The 20,593-nt window shown below is 36.7% G+C and overlaps 1 protein-coding gene across 1 annotated transcript in view; it reads right to left on the bottom strand.

The window, feature by feature from the left end:
* Window positions 1-1,259: 1,259 nt before the first annotated feature.
* BBS9 (Bardet-Biedl syndrome 9) overlaps window positions 1,260-20,593 on the bottom strand; it is a 285,201-nt gene continuing 265,867 nt past the window's right edge. The window contains exon 23 of the mRNA XM_064704873.1: window positions 1,260-4,956. Coding sequence (XP_064560943.1) covers window positions 4,910-4,956 — 47 coding nt within the window. The 3' untranslated portion in view covers window positions 1,260-4,909. The remainder of the gene's footprint in view (window positions 4,957-20,593) is intronic.

The following is a 20,593-nucleotide window of genomic DNA, read 5'->3' as shown; positions in this document are numbered from 1 at the left end:
AAGCCCTCCAAGTCTCTATTCTGCTTATAAAGACAAATGAAAATATCAAACACTGTTATCACCTTGTTCGACAGCATTAACTGGTTTTGCAGAAAATAATTTCCTAAAGGAACAGTTTTTATGATGACAGTGTGGTGTTACAGTGGTGCTAGCAAACAAATGAACAATACAATATGTTGATGCTTTATCAAATGGAAAACACTCCCATCAGAGTTAACATCAATTTACATGGTGTAGCCTGAGGGTGGGGATCTCTTCCAGGACTTCTGCTTACTTTCATGATTTTTCACCTGATATATAAGAATCCTTTCATTTAAAGGACAAGAATGGATATTGAAATCTTCAATATAGCAGGTTCATCTGAAAGCATGAATGTCTCTTACAGACATAGTAAATACAAACACATAGCAATATGTGTAAAAGAAACATCAATCTACAATAAGTGCACATGAAAACAAGTTGGCATTCTACTCCCTTTCCTGACTGCAATGACATTAAACTCTTGGAAAATACCGCAGTGTTTTAAAACAATAATTATACTAATTTAAATCTATGTTCATGTTTCATTTGTTTGTACTCCTTTATACGGCAGATGTAAAGATAGAGCAGGCAGGCCACTTTGCCAGACAAGACCAGGGCAATTCAATTAGCTGGGTTATGCTTCCATCCCATCATTAACTACAGCACTTGCCATACACTTAATGCAAACAGAAGTGCAAATTATCCCTGCTGTGATCTCCTGGAAAAAGCATGTTCCCCCAGGTTAGCAGCTTCTATGCAGCAAACAACCACCTGTCCTGCAAAGGAGGACAGAAATAATAATTCCTGATACTATTGACTATTACAATATTGACATAACAGGGGACAAAAAAATAGAGAGGAAACAACTTTTTTCACAGTTTACCTAAAAAACAAACTCATGTTGAACTTGGTTTGCTAGAGTATTAGACAAGTTCTCATTGAAACAATGCATTCATAAGCTCTCCTGGGTGAATTTTGTTAATTATAAGCCTGCCCCTGTGGGCACGCGCCCTAAAACAGATCAAGGCTCATGAAGCAGCATAATCCTGTGCAAACTTTACCTTTGAGCTGCAAAGGAGCTAAGTCACCTGCAAACAGTGCATGAAGATACCACATAAATACCAGAGCAACCTCATGCTGTAAAGGAGTAAATGAAGAAAGCAACAAGATGTGAAGCAAACAAAGCAGTGGGAAACTCAAGGTTAATTTCAAATGAAGAAGTCATACAGAAGCTTGGGTTCAGGAGTATGTCATGTATTTTACAGTTTTGCACTTTTGGTACACTTTTGCACCAGTTTGGGTTTTTTTCTTAGTAGATTATTTATGAAGATTCTGTTAAGAAGGAAAGATACTTATTCAATATAATGCATACCCTGTAATTTTTAAAATTTTTTTCTCCAATGCTGGAAGAACTTCACATAGAAATACAATCTTTGCTCAACAAATTTCAGTTTATGGCAGTAAATTACTCTTTATAAGCAATACAAGAACATTGAAATTTATCTCCAATTCTCTCTGTACAGTAAATGCTGAAGAAGAGAAAATAACTAGACATTATAAAGGAAAGCCCAACCCCTTGAAAGCAGAGAAATGCTGTTTTTCTGTGTCGCAGTTGAATAATAGTTGGACAGAAGAATTAATCTGGGGATGGAAATCACAGTCTTAGTTTGAACTCAGCATTGTGCACAAAGCCCAAAAGATGAGCAGCATCCAGACCTCCAGATTCTGGTCATCAGAGTAGTAATTGTTTTAATCTGTTTTTCTAAAATGCAATGGCAGAAAAACAAAATTAAAGAAAAGCCGCTGGACAATAACATTCTGAAAATAAACTTCTACCAAGAAAATAAACTTTAGAATTATTTACCTGTTTAACACAAAAATATATGCTTTATGTTAGGACTTTTTTTTAGAAAATGTATTTCAAAGTTCTAGATAATAAAAATGCCATGAATCACAGCATTATTTTCAATATGTCACAAAACTCCTTTTAGATTTATTTCAATAAAATTGCAATTTAAAATTAATTTTAGTCTTTGAGCCACTTAACCATATGAAATCCTATTCAAATAGCAAAATGTGCAGATATGCTGCATATTTAAGCTGACCAGGCATTACTATGAAATCCTGTGCAGAACAGTTTGACTGGCCACCAGTGCCTCTCTCAGCCTCAGAAACATCGCTGATGAGAACCAAACCGATGGTCGCCCCAAACTAGCAATGCTTCCTTACATTCCCTACACCTCTCTAGCTTCCAAACTTCCTGTAATTGCCCTGATTTTTTCCCAGCCAAAAAGAACTTTCTTAAAAATTCAAACTACATTTTAGAGCTGCTAAGAATTACTTTACAATATTTCCTCTTAGGCTGCAGCATAAATGACTACATTTCAATTACTTCCTTCCTCTGAATTAGATGGACTATTTGGCATTGGGGGAAAGTAAGTAATTTTTATTCAATCCAACTTTTAAATTTTGATGATACTATCGAATACTGCAATTTAGCACAATATACAAAGAGGTCATACTTTGCTACTATAGACAGTTCTACCTTTTTCTTCCTTTCCCCCCTCCCCTTTATTACCAGCATATTTTCTCCTTTTGGTAAAACTATCCTCATGAGACCTGATTTTGCAAAGCATGGAGCAGAAAAGGCAAATAAGAGTGCTTCTGAACATTACATCTTAAAATGACAGAAAATAACTTAAATAAGAGTGGATGATATAATTGACCTAAGTGCCTACTTGTCATTTACGCTAACGTCCCAATGAAGCCAGGCAGCTCTGAGCACTGGGATCACATTCAATAATGGGAATCATGACAGAGTAATATATTTCACAGAAGTCTCATAGCAGTGTACTTTCCAGCTATATTATATGCCCATAATTTAGGATTCTTTGGTCCAGGATTCTACACCATTGTGGTATGTGCTTTCTGTAGTAACTGTGCTTGATTTTTTAAGATTCCCTAGTAGCTGCTGACAAGAGGACAAAAGAAGATTTGAGATCTATAGTTAACATTTAAGCCTAATAGCTACAGTAATTGATTAGTTCTCCATGGACTTTTTTGGTCACTGAGGTGTGTACAGAGACTACAGGAGATTATTTTATTGTGTAATTTTCACAGCGCAGCAGGGTACCTTGACAATGGGCTGGATACCACCCTCCTGACAAAACACCATGGGGGAGGGATCAGAGTGAAGAAAACTCAGAGAGCAGAATCACTCCATAACAACCAGGGGGTAGGACTTTTTCGTTCCTGGGAAAGAAGCAAGATTTCTGGCCCCACAATTTGTAGATAAATCTGAGATCTCCTGGGGGACAGAGTCATTTTTGTTGGGAGTTACAGCTCTCTTCAGCCCTAGAGCTATCAGAGGCCTTACCCAGTTCCTTGGCTACTGAGCTATTTAATAGCTAACATGTTGAAAAAGGCTTCTTGAAACAGTTATATCGTGTACTGAGCCAGAATAGGGCCAGAGGGTTAAGCAACAGATGCGTGAGAGCTGCAAAGCTGGTTTTGTTTTTGGGGTGGGCGGATGTAAAGAAATTGAAAGTAGACATGGAGATGATGAAGGTTGATGGCTTAAGACATTCTGAAAAATAATGTCTCCTTCATTAGCCATAGATCAAGCTAGCATTGACCACGGCAACTATTACAAACTCTTCTGAAACAGCTCAAAAGTGAGTTGGAGGGGCCTTTACTACAGCTAGAACAGGAGCTGTTGAACCCCTGTTGAGGAAACCAACAGCAGTGTGGGATGTGGAGATGGCTCATGCACTTGCATCTACCACAAACTAAACTCCAGCTATCAGTGCATTCTGTATCTGCCATCCAAGAGACTGCAACTTATATTTTGGTATGAACTAGCAACAGTTGTTCAAATGCCTGTTTATACACTTGATCCTGGTCTCAGTTATTTTCAGTTCCAAGTGTTTTTTAGTAATATCTCAACTCATGCTCTGAAATCCAGACATGAGCCTGACTCTTCCAAACTCTAGGCCAAGTTTGCCTCGGTTGTTGGGTGTTGTATTTCAGGCACCTTGCATGGGCCTGACCTTCAGAAGACGAATACTCAGAACTTTCAAAATACACAACACCCAAAGCACCCTCCAACTGGATTAATAAAAATGAAGGCACTCAGAAGTTGGTAGTTACTTTTGAAAATCTTACACATAACTAGAGCAGACTGGTTGACAAGAAAAGCAGAAATCACTGGTAACCATAAAAAGATCCATGTGTTGCCGTGCTCAAGGTACTTACAGTGTAAACTTTACTCCCATTCATAGTGGCATAGTTAATGGCAAAAGGGTTTGCCCTTTATGTCCAGTAACCATATTTTACTCTATATCTCTAGAGAGCAGGAGTCTGTATAAGCAATGAGAGAGAGGGGAAAAGAGTTGATGGATTACCAGTTTTTCTCCTGGTGGTGAATTCAGCTGTCTGGAATCATGAATGTTAGTACAGGAGGAAACGAGATAATTATCTTTTGTCAAAACTGTGATATAACAAATGTTAATATAATCTCAAAGGGAGGTACAGTTCAGAATATCTTTTAAAAAGACAAAACAGATCGTGAAACAAAGTTTGCTTTTAACTATGTATAAACAGTCTTTGATCAATCAACTGAATCCTTAGAAAGGGATGATATATCACAAAACACAACAAAACACCCCTACCACAGTTGGGTAAGTGCTTAAACTTGGCTCACAGAAAGGATGATAGCAGTTGGCAGGGAGACCCAACCAAATTATTAGAGTGGAAATTTTTTGTTTTTATATAAATTAGCACAGTTCTCTCCTTCTGGAAGCTGTAATCACTACAGAGTAAAATGGATTGGTAGTGCTGCATTATAAATGCATCTGGCATCAGATAGCATTTTTCCTGAGGGTCGTCATCAGAGTTCGTGGCTTTTTGTTTCCTCTTCTGCATCCTCAGACAGACCTGGAAAGCAAAAAGGAGATGCTTAAAAATTTAGTGCAGTTGGCAACTACATGCACTATATTGTTGATTCTATCAGTTTGTGAAAGTCTTGGTTAGAGCTGGAGGAAACAATTTATTACATGCAAAACACTTAGGATAAAAAAGCTTAACTTGCAAATTCAAGTGCTCACAAGTTCAGAAATAAAAAAAAATAGTGCAATAAAGGCAATTTCACATCAGCTTTTCTATACATATCATGTTCGATAACAGTTCAAACTACAAAATCATGGACTACATTTGCACCAGAAAAAATGACAGAGAACAACTGGGCATATGATCTGAGACACAGTTACTCCAATTTACTACTTGCATTTATTCTGTACCTTTTTGTGGGGAAAAAAATGACAATACAAGTTGCAAAACAATAGAAAATTGAATGCATACACTCATTAACAAAGATTTACTTGGATATATAGAAAGATAGATAGAAAGATGAAAGAGAAAGAAAGAGAGAGGGAGGAAAAGAGGAAGGACAGGAGGACGGACGGACGGACGGACGGAAGGAAGGAAGGAAGGAAGGAAGGAAGGAAGGAAGGGAAACTATCAGCTTGGGCAAAAGGAAAATAGCCATACTCTTACATTGAAGGTAACTTCTGCTATAAGCCAAGAATTCTGTCAGGTTCATTATTGCTAAGATTATTATCCTATCCAAGATTGATTAATAATCTTAGCAATAATGAACCTGACAGAATTTGAAAAGGGGATAGGGACTCATAGAAAGTTGCTTCACATATCTAGGAAGAAAGAAAACAGTGGATGATCACACAAATTTTTACACACACATACTTGAATGACTAAAATTAGAAGTTGTTATTTCACCCAGAAGCTTCTTACATATGCACTCTTAGTTTAGATTGAAAATTATTTAAATACTTTTCTAATTAATTTAAGCAATCCAAAACAAATTGACACTATCTCCAAATAATATATGACAAATAATAAAGTAACACACAGATTTTATGAGTTTTGTTTTGATATGCTTTTTTTCCTTCTTCTCTGAAGAAGGCTAAAATCCCTCTACATACAATGAAATGATCCAGCAGATCAGTAGAATAAAAATGTGAACATCCAATGTTCTAAACCAAAGCCACCAGTCTCCTGTCAGCCTAATTGCTTTTACAATCATGTTCACACAGAATTAGCACCAACAAACTCCACAGAATTAAATCCATGTGCTTTCATTTATATCTGTGCAATTTCATATGATCAAAACAATCTAGATTTATTTTCCAGCTTTTATTTTACACTTCCAATGTTTTTGGTGCTTAGGTATTTCAGAATTTACAGTGATTTTCATGGGTGATGGTACTAAACTGAACAAATGTTAGCTCAAGCCTTGAGATAAAAAGACTAAAGCAGTAAAATTTCGGCAACAGCTGGAAGCCCAAAGCCCTGAGGGTCTGAGAAGTTCCCCTTACTGATGTTGCCACTTTTTTTTTTAAGGACAATTAAAAGTCTCATGTTAAGAGCTGGCTTGGGGCTCCAAAGGTCAGCCCTTGAAAGGCCATTCCTTTGTTCAAAGCTCTCCTCACATTGCCCACGCTGGGATGCCAAAGGGACCAGCAGCAGGTCCCATCTTGTTTCATCAGTGATCATGGGGAAGGAGGTAGGTAGCATGATAAGGAAACTTGTGGATTATAGGAAACCAAGATGAGGTACAAACATTGGGGAGGATAAAGAAGTATTGCTCTAGGACTGAGAGATTAACAAATATAAGGTAGAGGGGATACCGCTTGAAATGCACTGTGGAAATAACAAACTAACTTTTGCCACTGTGCTACTTCTGCAGAGCTTTCCTCAGCAAGTATCTGTGTTCAAGTTGTGCACTGGTAGTGAAACACTCACCATGTAAGCTACAGTTAACACTGTTCCTGACTACATAGCTTTGTTGAGCTGTTTGGAGACCTACCTAAAAAAAAATACCTGAGAATATCTTGATTTCACACCACAGCCAATGAAAATAGTGCCAGAATTATGAAACTGGCTGCTGCACACTCCTATAAAAGCTGGACACACACAAAATCTGAATGAGAAACAGAAAAAAAAGGAGTTTTGACTATGGTCAGCTCTTTGTACCCAAAAAGAATGGTTGCAGATTTACCAGAGGCCAAGAGTTTACCAACCGTGCATTGGTGTAGCACATTTAAGCCATGACACTGCCACTGCACAGCGTCCTCAGCCTCTTGACATTTGAGGACTGGCTGGCTACTGGACCTCTAAGAAGCATAACAAAACAGAAATTAAAGAAGGGAGGTTTACAAAAATATCTGGGGGAAAAAAACCTCTCAATGAGGAAAAAACCTCAATAAAAAAAAAAAAACAACCTCTTAAAGCTATATCATAATGCATTTTTTTCCTTTGTTAGGCTGAAAACATGGCCTGTTAAAAATTAAAGAGTAATTATAAACTTACCCAAAAAAATTCTTTGAGACAAAAAAATATTGCCCAGTGCCCAAGACACTGCCTTCAAAATCTGTTACTCCCCTGAAATTAACTTCTTACAAGTAACCCTTGTGTCTATTTCTACAAATTGCTGTGCCAAAGTGAACCATGAATGGTTACTTTCACGAAAAGCCATGGATCCACTAAATCTAACACATTTACTGTAATTACTGGCTGGCAGAACTGCAGCCACAGAGCAGGATTTACCCTGGTTTTCACACAAGTTTGCACAACAGCCCTATAGGTTACAGCTATAGGGAACCTGGAATACTTCTGCATGGATCAAAGAACTACTACCTGAGTAAATTGGGAGGGGTGAGCTGCCAGGTGAGGCACAGACTGCAGCTATTTTTATTGTGCAGCTCCAAAATGGGAGGCAATGCAGAATCAGGAAAATACTGCTTGCAATAACCAGCCTTCCCACCTCTACCCTGTATTTTTTCTGACAGGCAACTTTTATTAATCATCTAAGAGAACAACATAAATGTCACATTGATCTAACTGGCACATTCTACATTGTAGCAGATGAGGTAATTACATCAGAGAGGTTTCTCATTAGCATATTCCAACAAGCTTAGGCAGATCCTAAAAAATACCAGGTATAAATATAAATTCTGAAGATTAAGGCTTCTTTACCTCATTTCATCAGGAAAAAAAGCTTCCTTTCATCTTCATATCCCCCATTATGAAGTTCTCTCTGTTTTTGTTTTAGAGAGCATCCAAAAATCCTATCATAATAACACTGGTCTGAGCACATACACTTAGAGAAATGCATATTGAAAGGTTTATGTCTCTGTTTATTAACACAGCTACAAACTGGGAAGCTGCTTTTGGAAATGATCATGGTAAGTTTTAACTCAGCAGTAGGCAACTCCAAGCACCTCCAAGAGCTTTTGGAGTTCAGTTTTCAAAACAGAGCCAGAATACATTATTATATTAATACCCTGATTAGTAACATGAGATGGAGGATATCTGACACCAAGAAAGTCACTTAAATCCCTCAAATGCCATGTATTTGTCAATTAGCACCCCAAAGAAAGCAGCTTCTATAAACAAAGACACAGAATACTTCAATCATGTTATTCACCTCTTCAAAAGCATGACTTAATACACACATATCATTGAGTCACAGAAAGTTCATTTGTAGATCAAAATGTACTTTTGAGGCTTGAAAACAAAGTTCAAAGAAAATCAGTTACAGTGACAGAAGCACCAAAGACAGCAGAAAACCCCCAACTTTCCTGGAATTATTATTCATGCAGTTAGAAGAAAAAAAAAAAAAAGAGCAAACAAAAAAACCACCCAATGACACATTTAAAGGGAGAGATGATATTTGAGCATGATGGCAGTAGGGAAGAGAAAGAATCATTTTCTGTAGTCATAAATTGTTCACACTCAGCATGATGCTGTAAGGTTTAAAGATATTCAGGTTAAATAATTAGGCAATGGAAGAAACTACCCAGGGAGGTGGCTGAGTCAGGGATATGGGAAGTTTGCAGAGATAGGGCAGATGAAATTCTAGTGGGGATAGTGAAAAGGAAGATACACAGGTTTTGAATTGGATGACCTAAAGGATCTTCTCCAATCCTATCATTTATGCTGCTATGATTCATGCTGAGGAGAACATTTTGGACCCTTATGAATTACTGGCTGAGTTTCCTGGATACTATTGTACATTAGTCTACTCTAAAGCATGCATAAAACTAAGTCAAAGTTGGCTTTGAAGTGTTTGATCTACAATATCCAATACTTCCAGTCCCTTTTTTATACAGTGACTCAGAAAAGAGCTGTTATAACAAGACAAAAGTTATTTTGAGTTCAGATTAAGTTAGAAAAGGGAGGCACCCTGTTCTTCAGCTATTCCCACCTAAAAGAGGAAAAAACCCACCCCGTCTCCTGGCCTAATGGTCAGTATTGCTATTTCTAGACCTGACATAAGACAGCTTTAGAACAAACTACAACTTTAAAGTAACTGTTTTTCATAAAATTTTGGATCCAAAACTAAATGTTCCAAATGACCAAAGTTAATAGCATTTTGCTTTTTTGTTAACAAAAGATGACAGATTTTTCCCAGCACCTTTAAGTCATATTTCTGAAAATCATAATTCTTCTTTCAAGAAGGCCCATCTATTCATTATTAATAATTTTCTTTCCATTAAAAACTACTTGAGGAAATGTATACCACTTCCTTTTTCTTAGTATTTAACCTTCATTCTGTAAACACAATCCAAAGGGCTTTTCAAAAATTGAGGAAAGCACCAGTCTTGCTTATCAAACAGACACAGTTTAGTAAGAGTGAGTGCAAAATAGATTACTGTAAAATCAACAAGCTACAAACTTTCCTGTACTGCTTTAATGGGAGAAACTGGACTTCATTGGCATTCTGTATCACTTTTAATGGGCTAATAAGCTGAGAGGGGCCCCAGCATTGCCTCCCCAAGTCACCAGTGAGTCACTGACCACTGCACACATTATTTAAAAATGCTCAGATTTTTGTATCAGGAAGTGGAGTGATGGTAGTTGAATAAATGGGAAGCATGGCTGACTCATTTATTAAAGAATTGTGTAAAACAAATAAATTTGTTTTTCATTTAGTGTGACTGAGAGAAAGGGCTTCATTGAGTGAACTTTGCTTTGTCCTAAGGGACCATATACATCACAGGGTGGATAATGTGAAACAACCATTTCCACCCCTGTAAATGTGCCCCCCACCAACTGCGACTAACACGACAAATCCAACCTACACCAAGGTATCCCCTGCTACGTTTCTAAATGCCACAAAATAGCAGGGGTAGGAGGGGCAGCTCTGACCTTGGGGAAAGAGGAGGGTCTATTCCCACAAAACTCACAAAAACCTTGCTAAAGTCTTCCTTTTGTCATTCTGACTTAAATAGTGGCATGTAGTAGCCGTGTAACACAATGGAGTTAATAAGGAGGTAACAATGACAAAGGCAACATTTACCAAATATCCACGTAGGGTTTTTTAATTAAGTTTTAAACAACTTACAAAGATTTTGTGCACTCATGCCTCTAGGTATTAGCCCTCAGTATGGTTTCTTTAGGATTTTCTTCTGATTGGTATTTGGAAAATGCCCAAGACATATGAAATATTTCTCATATAAAGTTTGAAAACCAGGAAAAACATCCAGTGGCATCACTAAAATTTCCCAAGGTTCACACCTGCTTCTTCCAATGACTCCAATTACATACACATGTAAATATAAATATAAATACACACATACACACACTCCACATATACAGAGTTGGAATAAACACATTCTCTAAGAACTTAGGAGCTGTCAAACCACCAAACCCAGCTTACATACATATATATTAAGGAGATCAAGATGAATGACATGCTAGTTAATTTGAAGCAATGTAGAGCTCTGTAAACAGCACTCTAGTAACAGTGTTTTAAGTTCCTCTTAGGAACGACAACAACAACAACAAAATCCAAAAATTATTACAAAGCAAACTGAGTATGCTTGTAAAATGACAACCTGTTTAAAAAACAGTCACCTACCTAAAATCATGTCAAGGATCATTATTATATGAAGCATAATTTTGATGAAGCCAAAATTTTGGATGAAAAATACTCATTTTCTCCAAATATCTGACGTCTCACAATCACCTACCAAATCCTGGACATTTTTCCCGGAAAGCTTGCAAAGGTTTTGAAAATTGATTGTTTTCATTTAGAGATGATCTCAAGAAGTCACAAATGACACATTTCAGCTGGAACTGATATTTCTTGCCAGGAAGTAAATCCTGCAAATGAGTTGGCTTTTCAGTAGCCAAACCTCCCTTCTTTCTCATTAGCTATCTGCCCTTGTCAGGGAGGTAAATTAATTCAGTGGCTTCTAAGCCAAATATGCACAATACAAATCTAAGACTTAAGTAATTATGGCCATACAAATACTGTTGCCTCAATTTATTCTTCATCATGCCTATATCTTCCCATTCACTGCAACCCACAATCCTATTAAGCTTTTCAGAAGAGTTGGGTCTTTAAGAATTTGCTTTCAGAAGAAAAAACACTTGGACCATGCACCTTGAGATTAAACAGACTATAATAAATTAAAACCAGGGTCTTTTTTGTGTGGACATAGCTCTTAACTTTTTCCTGGGGAGAAGCAATGCCATAGCAATCAGTCTTTTGCCTGCCTGATTCGTTGTGCTGTTGTGTTGACTTCCCAGACGGAGGACCAGTCAGCTGACTATTAACAAATCCTTTATCTTCTATCACCATGACAGATAGGCAAAACTCCAGGGGTAGGGTAGCTTTAGGGCAAGATTTTCCACCATTTTCATATGAATAGCAGTGAATCCTACTCCTGGAGACAATCACCCAGAGTCTGCCTGCAGGAAGATCTAAGAGCCTTCACCGATACCATATACATATATATACATATATATATACACACACACACACACATATATCTATTACAGGTTGCCTGCAGCTCACAATTAATGTCTTGAAGACCTACAACCTCCAAACATTCCTCATCTACATAATGTCACTTGAGCTAATTTTCAGCTGAGATTATTTTCATTTGAAATCTATAAATACGGGTCAAATAAAGCATAGGTCTATTTTCTGCTGAATTTATCAGAATTATTTGGTTAAAAATTAAATAACTACAGCATTTAAAAAAAAATTAAAATCCTTTGGATCTTCATTTCCCACTGAAGCATTGCAAATAAACTTCCTAGAATATATATATATATATATATATATATATATATATTTAAAAAAAGTTAGTTGATATGAAGTCTAACTGAAATACTTCATTTGAGGAGAAAAAAAAGAAACCTGAATAAATCATTGGAGCTTACCCCAAAAAAACAAATGGTCCAATCTTTTTTTTCTTCAAGCCAGAAACTTTTAAAAAACCCAAAACCAGCCAGCTATTCACAGACCTCTATTCTTGTTAGTGTGTACCTGTAACTTAAGTCAAAATAGTGCAGTTATTCTCTTAACATGCCTGATATCATTGTTAGAATGAAGCTTTCGACAAATTATTTATGATACATCCATATAAAGTACAAGCTGCTTTGGATAACACCATCTTCAGTAAAACATAGAATAAAAAGTCTACTAAGTTTATAGTGGGGAAAAAAACCCTCACTTTTTTTCTGGAATAAAGAGTCTGGTACAAACTTGTATTTAGAGCCTGTGCTGTGCTTCTTGAATGAGTTTAACTTGTCGGGCCACAAAACTCAGTGCATTATGTACTTTGTACATAAACACCACTTTCTCCAGTAGAGATTTCCAGTGTGTCCATTATAGCCCATGGCTCCTCAACACCAGAAAGATATAATAAAATAGAAGAAATTCAAAAAGAACAGCATAAATTATTGTGTGATTTTGTAGAAAACAGAAAAGAGGGAGAGAAACAAAATAGCTACAGGCAGAGCAACATTAGGAATTGTTCAGTAAAACAGATATGAAAAAGGATCAAGAAGATGAAGTCAAGGAAAGGAATATTCAAGGCTGCTTTAATGTCATGTATTTTCCCTGGGGAAGTAGTGGAAGCCACATGGCTTATGACATTTTCAAATTAGTACCACAATGAAGACAAAAATCTGGTGGTCAGGGAGATGGTCAAACTGATACAACAAGTTTTCCATTTCTAACTTCTATTATTGTACAACAGATCTGAGGTGCTACAAATTCCTAAGTGCTGTGTAATATTCACAGAAACATCAGCTTTTGCTTACCATCAAGTATTCAGCAACTGAATACTCTTCAGTATGTTGCTCCTTGTTAAAATGGAACATTACAGTGCAAATGATAAAATCATATTCAAGATTTCCATGGATTCTTCTGGAAATAACATACAACAGGATTTTACCATTTGATGTCATTTTTCCTTTGGAGTCTTGTGGGAAAAAATACTTTGGTAGAGAAAGAGGTTTGAAGAAAAATGTGTTAATAAAAAAAAAGAAGGAAAAACTACTTCTGTATAATACTTTCCAATCTTGAATTTCACACATTTTTTTAAGCTACAGTATATCAGAAAAATGCTTTCAGGAGATTTTTCCCCAATGCAATCTTTTGATCAATCTCAGGGTTGGCTTAAAAGCAAAAGAACAAAATAAAAAGAGCCTGTACTAAAGTAACAGATTAAATGTCTTACAAATGGACACTTAACTCCTTTCTATTGCTCACCAACATTCTGTTTCTGATATTTCTTGTTGTTGTCTTGGGGATTTTTGGTACCATTGCCCCTTTTCATAAAATCATATATTTGCAAATGCAAGGGGATTTTTGAGGAAGGGAGCGGCAGTGTGTAATAGAATCACAGAACAGGTGAAGTTGGAAGGGACCCACAAGGATCAAGTCCATCAAGTCCAATTCCTGCATGAAAGCACTTTTTATTTTTTATCTGATATGTATTATAAACGGTCTTAATATCTCAACATAATAAAGACCTCCTTATATCCACTACTTTCCCACTGCTAACAGTCTTCTCTCACACAAATGGAAGTGAGCTACCTCCTGCTACACCCCTGAATATTTCCAGGCATATCTTGGCCATAGTAACTATAATGGGAATTTCAGTACTCACAACAAAAACAGTAAAGCTACTCAGATTTGATGATCCAATTAAGGATTCTTATAGCTCAAAGCTGAACAGCAACTAGAAATTTCTGTGTCCTCCAACCTCACACCAATCAGCAGAACCAGAAGGAGGGCAGCACTTCGTGGGACTGAGCCTTTTATCACCTCCAGAAAGAGAGTAGAAGCCAACACACCAGCATCTAAGGCTTGGAATGATGAAAGTAACAGTTTTAAATCTATTATGGATTTTCTCATGGGCTCAGGAAGCAATAAAAACTAAGTACAGTCAGACTGCAGGAAACCAATATAGCTTTCATAATTTTTTGTGACTTTAGGGAAAACATGCTCAACTTTTATAGACAGCCAGTTCAGTATTACAAATTTTCAGGAAATGTCACTGCTATGGGATTCCCACAACAAATGCAGGTTATGTTGAAATTACTGTTTTCTGCAAGGACACAGCTCAAAATAAATTCCTGTCATGTGAATGGAGTGAATTTACAATGCAACACAACTCCTTGATCACAGACTTTTCACAGAACTGGATACAAAAGATGCTAGGAAAAGCAAGATTTCACTCTGGTGGTTATATAACATTGACTATTGATTAACAGAGTAAGTGCCTGAATAAAGCTAAGAAAGCAAAGACAAACATGCCAAATCAAAAAACAATCCCTAGAGATCTAATAAGATTAAAAAATTCCAGAAAATACACTGAAGTGCAAGGAGACGGAGACCTTTTGTAGTGCAGTGTTTCAATTTATCAATCAGTGCAGTTCTTTCCAACTCTGGAGGAAGTTTAGACAACATCAGTGGCTTGGCACATTTTAAAACAGAGTGCCGAATTCCAGCATAGTTAAAGGGTATACCACAGATAGTTAAAAAAAAAAAATAAAAATCCTTGATTTAAGGTCAGGTACTGTAAACACTTACTGTGGTTTACACATAAGTAATTCAACTGAACTTAAGGAGTCCTGTAGGAATTCGCACACATGTAAATGCATGCAGTCAAGCCTAATTTTCATACTATACAGTCCTTTCCAGCCAACTAGTTTTCTCTTTTTATTCTGATGAGTAGTAAAACATTACCAGTCAAATATTATTAATTAATGCAAATAGTGATCTTTCTTAAATTATGAAATTCAGGTTTCCCTGATAACAACATCCATTCAGTAACAATTTTTTTTCTTTTTTAATCTTTTACACTTTACTGTGCCCATGACTTGCAAGTAATGTTGATATGGGGTTTTTGTGGGAGGTTATAAGTCTAAGAAGAATCTGGTGACATCACCCAAGGAAATGCCTAAGTCCTATATTACATTTAACTCAATACAATTTTGTTTAAATCTTTGGGACAGAACAGCATCTGTTTCCTAAGAAAGTGTTCTCAAAGGAGTCTCTGCTTTTACACATGGCAGTTCTGATCTCTCACTGCAGGAGAGCTTTACATCAAAGTTCACAAAAGCTCCAAAAGCTCCATTGGAGCCTCTCAAGGTGATAGTTTCAGCAAAATTATAGTGAGAGAAATGTTCCTGAGAGACATTTTGTTACAGCAAAACTGAAATTCAAATACAGTAGATGAAGATTTATCAAAATGTAGACATATTCCTACTGTGCCTGCCCATTATCTGTTCTGTGAGGACATTACAGTAAGCTGGATGCTATTTCTTCTCTCCTAGTGCATTTGCAGTTTACAGGTCTTGTTGCTGCAACCAAGGATATTGTTGGAAGAAATGTTTAGAAAGGAGTTGCAAGTTAAGGTATAGATCAGTTTTGGTTTAATCCTTACTTGGAATGGTGAAAGTGTTTTGCAGCCTCTCATCCATGAAATCCCACTAAACAAGAAAATAAACATCATCCTCACAGTATTTTCAGCTAAAGGTGCAAAGATATGAAATGACCTGAATGAAACAGGCCAGCAGAAATGCATGACTGAACGACTGAAAACCACTCCTTCAAGCATGAAGATAACAAGTTTAATCCACAGATGATGAACAAGGAAACAGCAAAACATATGAACAACAACGTGTATCAAATTTTTAAATAAACTGTTTAAAGTAGCACCTACTCTTCTCTCATGCCTTTCAGAAGGCAATAAAACTGTTGAAGCACTGTTGAAATAGGACCAGGTATTAGAGTCCAAATTCAATGGGTTGCTGTATGGACTACCCAGCAGCTCAAGACAGATGGTTCCTTTAGGCATGGTGGAATAGGCTTAACACAGCCATATCTTCTGCACCCACACAGGAGAAATCAAACTGTGCCACCAGCAGTAGTATTTGCCTAAAAGATTCCATAGCTTTTACCAGCCTGAGTTCTGGTGCAGTAGCTTGGAAAAGGATTGCCAATCATTTTAACAAGCAACAGATTTAAAAAAGAATGAGCTGTTCTCATATTTATTACCATCATACATAAGATGATAAGCTAAATGACTTTAAATTTGTAAATCTGAAGTGGATCATACTGAGATACCTATTTTCAGATACGCTGCAATGTTGCTTCCCTTTCAAGCCAAGACTGTCTTAAATGACACTATAGAAATGCTCCTAATACTTTTTTACCTTCTAAATCCCAGGATTTCCAGGATCAAAATGCCCTCTTCCTTTATTTGTTCTCTAAATCTCATCTAAAAATCCCTTTATCTGGCATATGATGCCATCTTCATCAGACAATACCCAGACCCGGCATACTTCAAGCCTCATCTGTTTTTCCAGGCTCCTCCAGGAAAGGCAAAAATATATGAGGAAGAAGATAAACTCTGAATACAGTTTGAAATAAATCCCTCTCTCAGTGAGATCTTTTTGTATCATTTTGACACACTGAGCTCTTTATTGGACTCAATGACACACTGAGCTCAATGGTTGGACTTGATGATCTAAAAAGTCTTTCCCAACTTAGACGATTCTATGCTTCTATAATTCTGTTATTAGTGCAATCTACCTAAAACCTTGGGTGTAGACTATTATAAACAGGAATAAATAATCTTAATTAACTGACTGATGGAAATAATACAAGGCCCTGCCATATGTTCCTTAAAGGCCCTGGCTCATTTGTCCACAAAGCACATCATCTCCTTTCTTAATCAATGGGTACTCAAATTCATGACAGGAACTGGCATTGGCCTTCAGGGTGGGAACAAAAGTGACCCTCAAATTTCAATGTGATTATGAGTCAACTGAAGTCATGAGTCAACAGCAGTCTGTTGCTGATTGACTCTGCCTCACCAGTAGGTGTTACTTCAGCCATTAATGCAGAGCGCTGTATGGCTGCAGGGATATGCATGCCTGCCAAGGTACATAAAAAACATCCAAACCAAACTAAAATCTGCCAGGTCCTGAAAATATCATGTAACACCCTGCCCTGTATCTACAACAGCATCCAAAGTAATGTTTGGGAGAGCTGACCACGACCACGCCCATCCCTGTGTCTGCTTTGCAGCCTGAAGGCTTTTCATTGACGGCCGTTCCACTTAATCATTCAAAGCAATGCTTGGCCATTTGATTGCTGTGATTTAACACAGTAATAACAATAATCCAGACTATGCTTAAACCACTCATAGTACTTCCAAAACTGTTTATTAGCATTGGCTTCTGCTTTACTAGCTATTTTCAACACCCTTAATACTGAAGTTCCTCCTCTGGCACCTCCAAGAAGGCCAAGAGTATATGAAAAAGGCTGCCTTATTTTTTGTTTGACTGAGTAGTTGATAACTGCACTTAACTTCACAGTTTATTTATTTAACCTCAGCTCAAGCCATCTAAAATGCCCGGTGCATTTCAACTTCAGGTCCAAGACAGAACTGTATACAGAACACAGACTCTTTCATTTCCCTCTTGAAATGAGATTCAATAGCTCCTCTTCAACCCATGAGTCAACTGCAAGGCCCTAATTTAACAATCCCATCCTTTTATTGCAATCACTGTCTGAAAATTCAGGCCCTCACGCTCAACACCTCCAAGCAAAGCATCAGACACACCAGACTGAAGACTTCTGTCATGCTTTGACTAAATTCTGTCTTTGAGCTAGTTCTTTCCAACTGGTAGCTGAGACTCTTTGTGAAGACCTTCACAATGGGAAGCCCTCTACTGGCAGTTTATTCTGTCATAGTCTTTCAGCACATGACACACTTTCCATGGACTGGAACAGCTTATTTCTTAATGCATGAGTCTCATCCTTCTTCACAGAAGAATTCACAGGAACTGAATGCATAATTTAAGACTTGTACCCCAATAGAAGCGAACATTTTTTCAAGGAGCCATTAAGATTGGACAAAGAAAAGGGCATTTTCACTTAAAAGTAGGTTTTGTTCAACAGGCAAGTCACAAGAGCAATAGACAACAAAACAAAATTATTTTTTTGTTGAATATCTCATATGGGTTCTCTGAAAAACACCCTCTGTTTAAAATATGCACTAACATTTTTATCAAAATGTTTCTAAGAAACTTACACAACTTTTCTTGTCTATACAAACACAGTACATAAAAGGCAGAACTATGTATCCTTTTATCTATACACAATAAGAAAGAACAGCATTTCTCTGGGAAACTTTTTTGCTGTAAATCCAGTGCTTATAAAATCAGTGTAATTGAAAGAAGGTGGGATGCAGCACAAAGGCTTTTCAGCTCTAAGTGTACAGTTCAGCTCACTCAAATAATAAAAACTCTATGCATATTCAGTCGTATACTTCTCTTAAAGTGAGGCCCCTTGATTGTGCCAAGTAACGTGTTGTCCAACTTGGACCAAACTGAGAACACTAAGCTCATTTTCCTAGTGAACTGTGCTGTACTTGTGTGATTTTTACATTACGAACAGACATTATCTATAAGAAAAAAGAAAACTTTCTAAAGTCAGCTTTCTTCAAATTCCTTAGATTACTGGTGAAAACTTAAAGGATAATATACTTGAGATTAAAACTGAAAAATATTATTATCATGATGTAAATATACCTATACAGTCATATATCATCAGGTAATCATGTACATACTTATATTCACTCTGCCAAATTCTGCACCATCACCATTATTTATATTTGATCTGATAGCTGGAAGACACTCCTTAGACCATTTTCCTTAAAACTGTAAACAGTAGATAGCATCATCTTTTACAGTCATTAAAGATTTACAAGTTGCTAACAAAACTTTAACCACATTCATTTCTTGCTAACTTTAAAGAAGGAAGAAGATAAAAGGACAACTTGCATCTCATTATATTGAATTGCAACAGTGAGAAAGAAAAACAAAGAGGACAAAGCAGAGGTTTACATGGTAAATCTGCTGATTGTTGAACATATTGAGATAAAATAAGGGCCATAAATCAACTTGAAACACTTGGAAGTATTAAAAAGACCAGGTAACTTTCTAGTGTCTTTCATTCTTCCTACCTCAAGTTATCTATTTGCATTAAAAACTCATACATTTGGCTCATGGCAGATATCAAACACTAAAATTGGGGGTGACTGTAAAAACAGCTTTTTTCTTTGAAATCTGACTTGGCAAAGAGCAAAACTGCCTTCGCAAAGGCAGTTCTTCTGAGATCTGAATACAACACTGAAGTACTAAGAGGCCAGATCAACAAAATCAGAATTTTTTTAAGGCTAAGTTTCAATGCTGGTACTGGACATACATATATACATATATACACACATATATAAAAACACACATATATAGATATGTGTGTGTGTATCACTAAATACTTGGAGCCATGCAAAGTCTGCAATTGCAACTCAATTCTGGAAATTGAATGCTTGCATTATGGAAAATGTTGGTATTTGCTATATCAAAACATGTAAATAAGGCAAATAAAGAACCTTTTTATTAAGTTTCAGATCAGCAATGCTACAAAGAACAGAAATTAAAAGCTCCTATGCTGATTCCCGTATCTGATTTTTTTTGTCAGATTTACATACTTCCTCTCCCACAGTTTGCCCAGCTAAAGCCACCTAAGTTTCCTCTCATCTCACCTCACAGCAGCTTTCACATCTACTAATTTCTTCCCAAGCAAGAACCACAATTAGGTTGCTTTTGAGGTAAAGCCATACTTATTCAAATTCATATTAAAGCACACTTCTGACCTAAATTCATTATTTTTGAGCCTTCCCTCTAGTAATCTGAACTTCTCCTTTATGCCCATCTGGCAACTTCTACGAAAACTGTATGAAATTACATATTTTTGAGAAATTTATCTCTCTTCATGAGAAACTAGCCATGAGGGTTGAAAAAGGGTGAGGAGATAACATGAATCAACAGTCCTGGTTACATAAGGTTTCAAAGCAGATTAAAAATGAAAGATATTTTTGTTCAATAAAAAACAACTGGATGGAAACCATTTTGAAATTCTAATTTTGATATGTTCTAGTTCAACAAAACCAAATGCCCCATTTCAATAAGTCCAATTCCTCCATGTTAAATAAAAATAGATGTACTTTCAGCTTGGCTCCCTACAATCCACATCTCAGTCACTGAAGTTGTGTGAAAAAGTTTATGTAAATTAATTCACCATTAATTTCATTCATTGGAAAAAAAAATGCATTTATGACTTTCCCTGGATAAAAGTAACATTAGATGAGAAATTTTGGAGAACCAAAAAACCCTT

This window comes from Zonotrichia leucophrys, chromosome 2 (genome assembly GCF_028769735.1).
Source record: "Zonotrichia leucophrys gambelii isolate GWCS_2022_RI chromosome 2, RI_Zleu_2.0, whole genome shotgun sequence".
Taxonomy (NCBI): Eukaryota; Metazoa; Chordata; class Aves; order Passeriformes; family Passerellidae; genus Zonotrichia; species Zonotrichia leucophrys.
The sequence above is the reverse complement of the archived record's forward strand: the minus strand, read 5'-3'. Positions and strand labels throughout refer to the sequence as shown.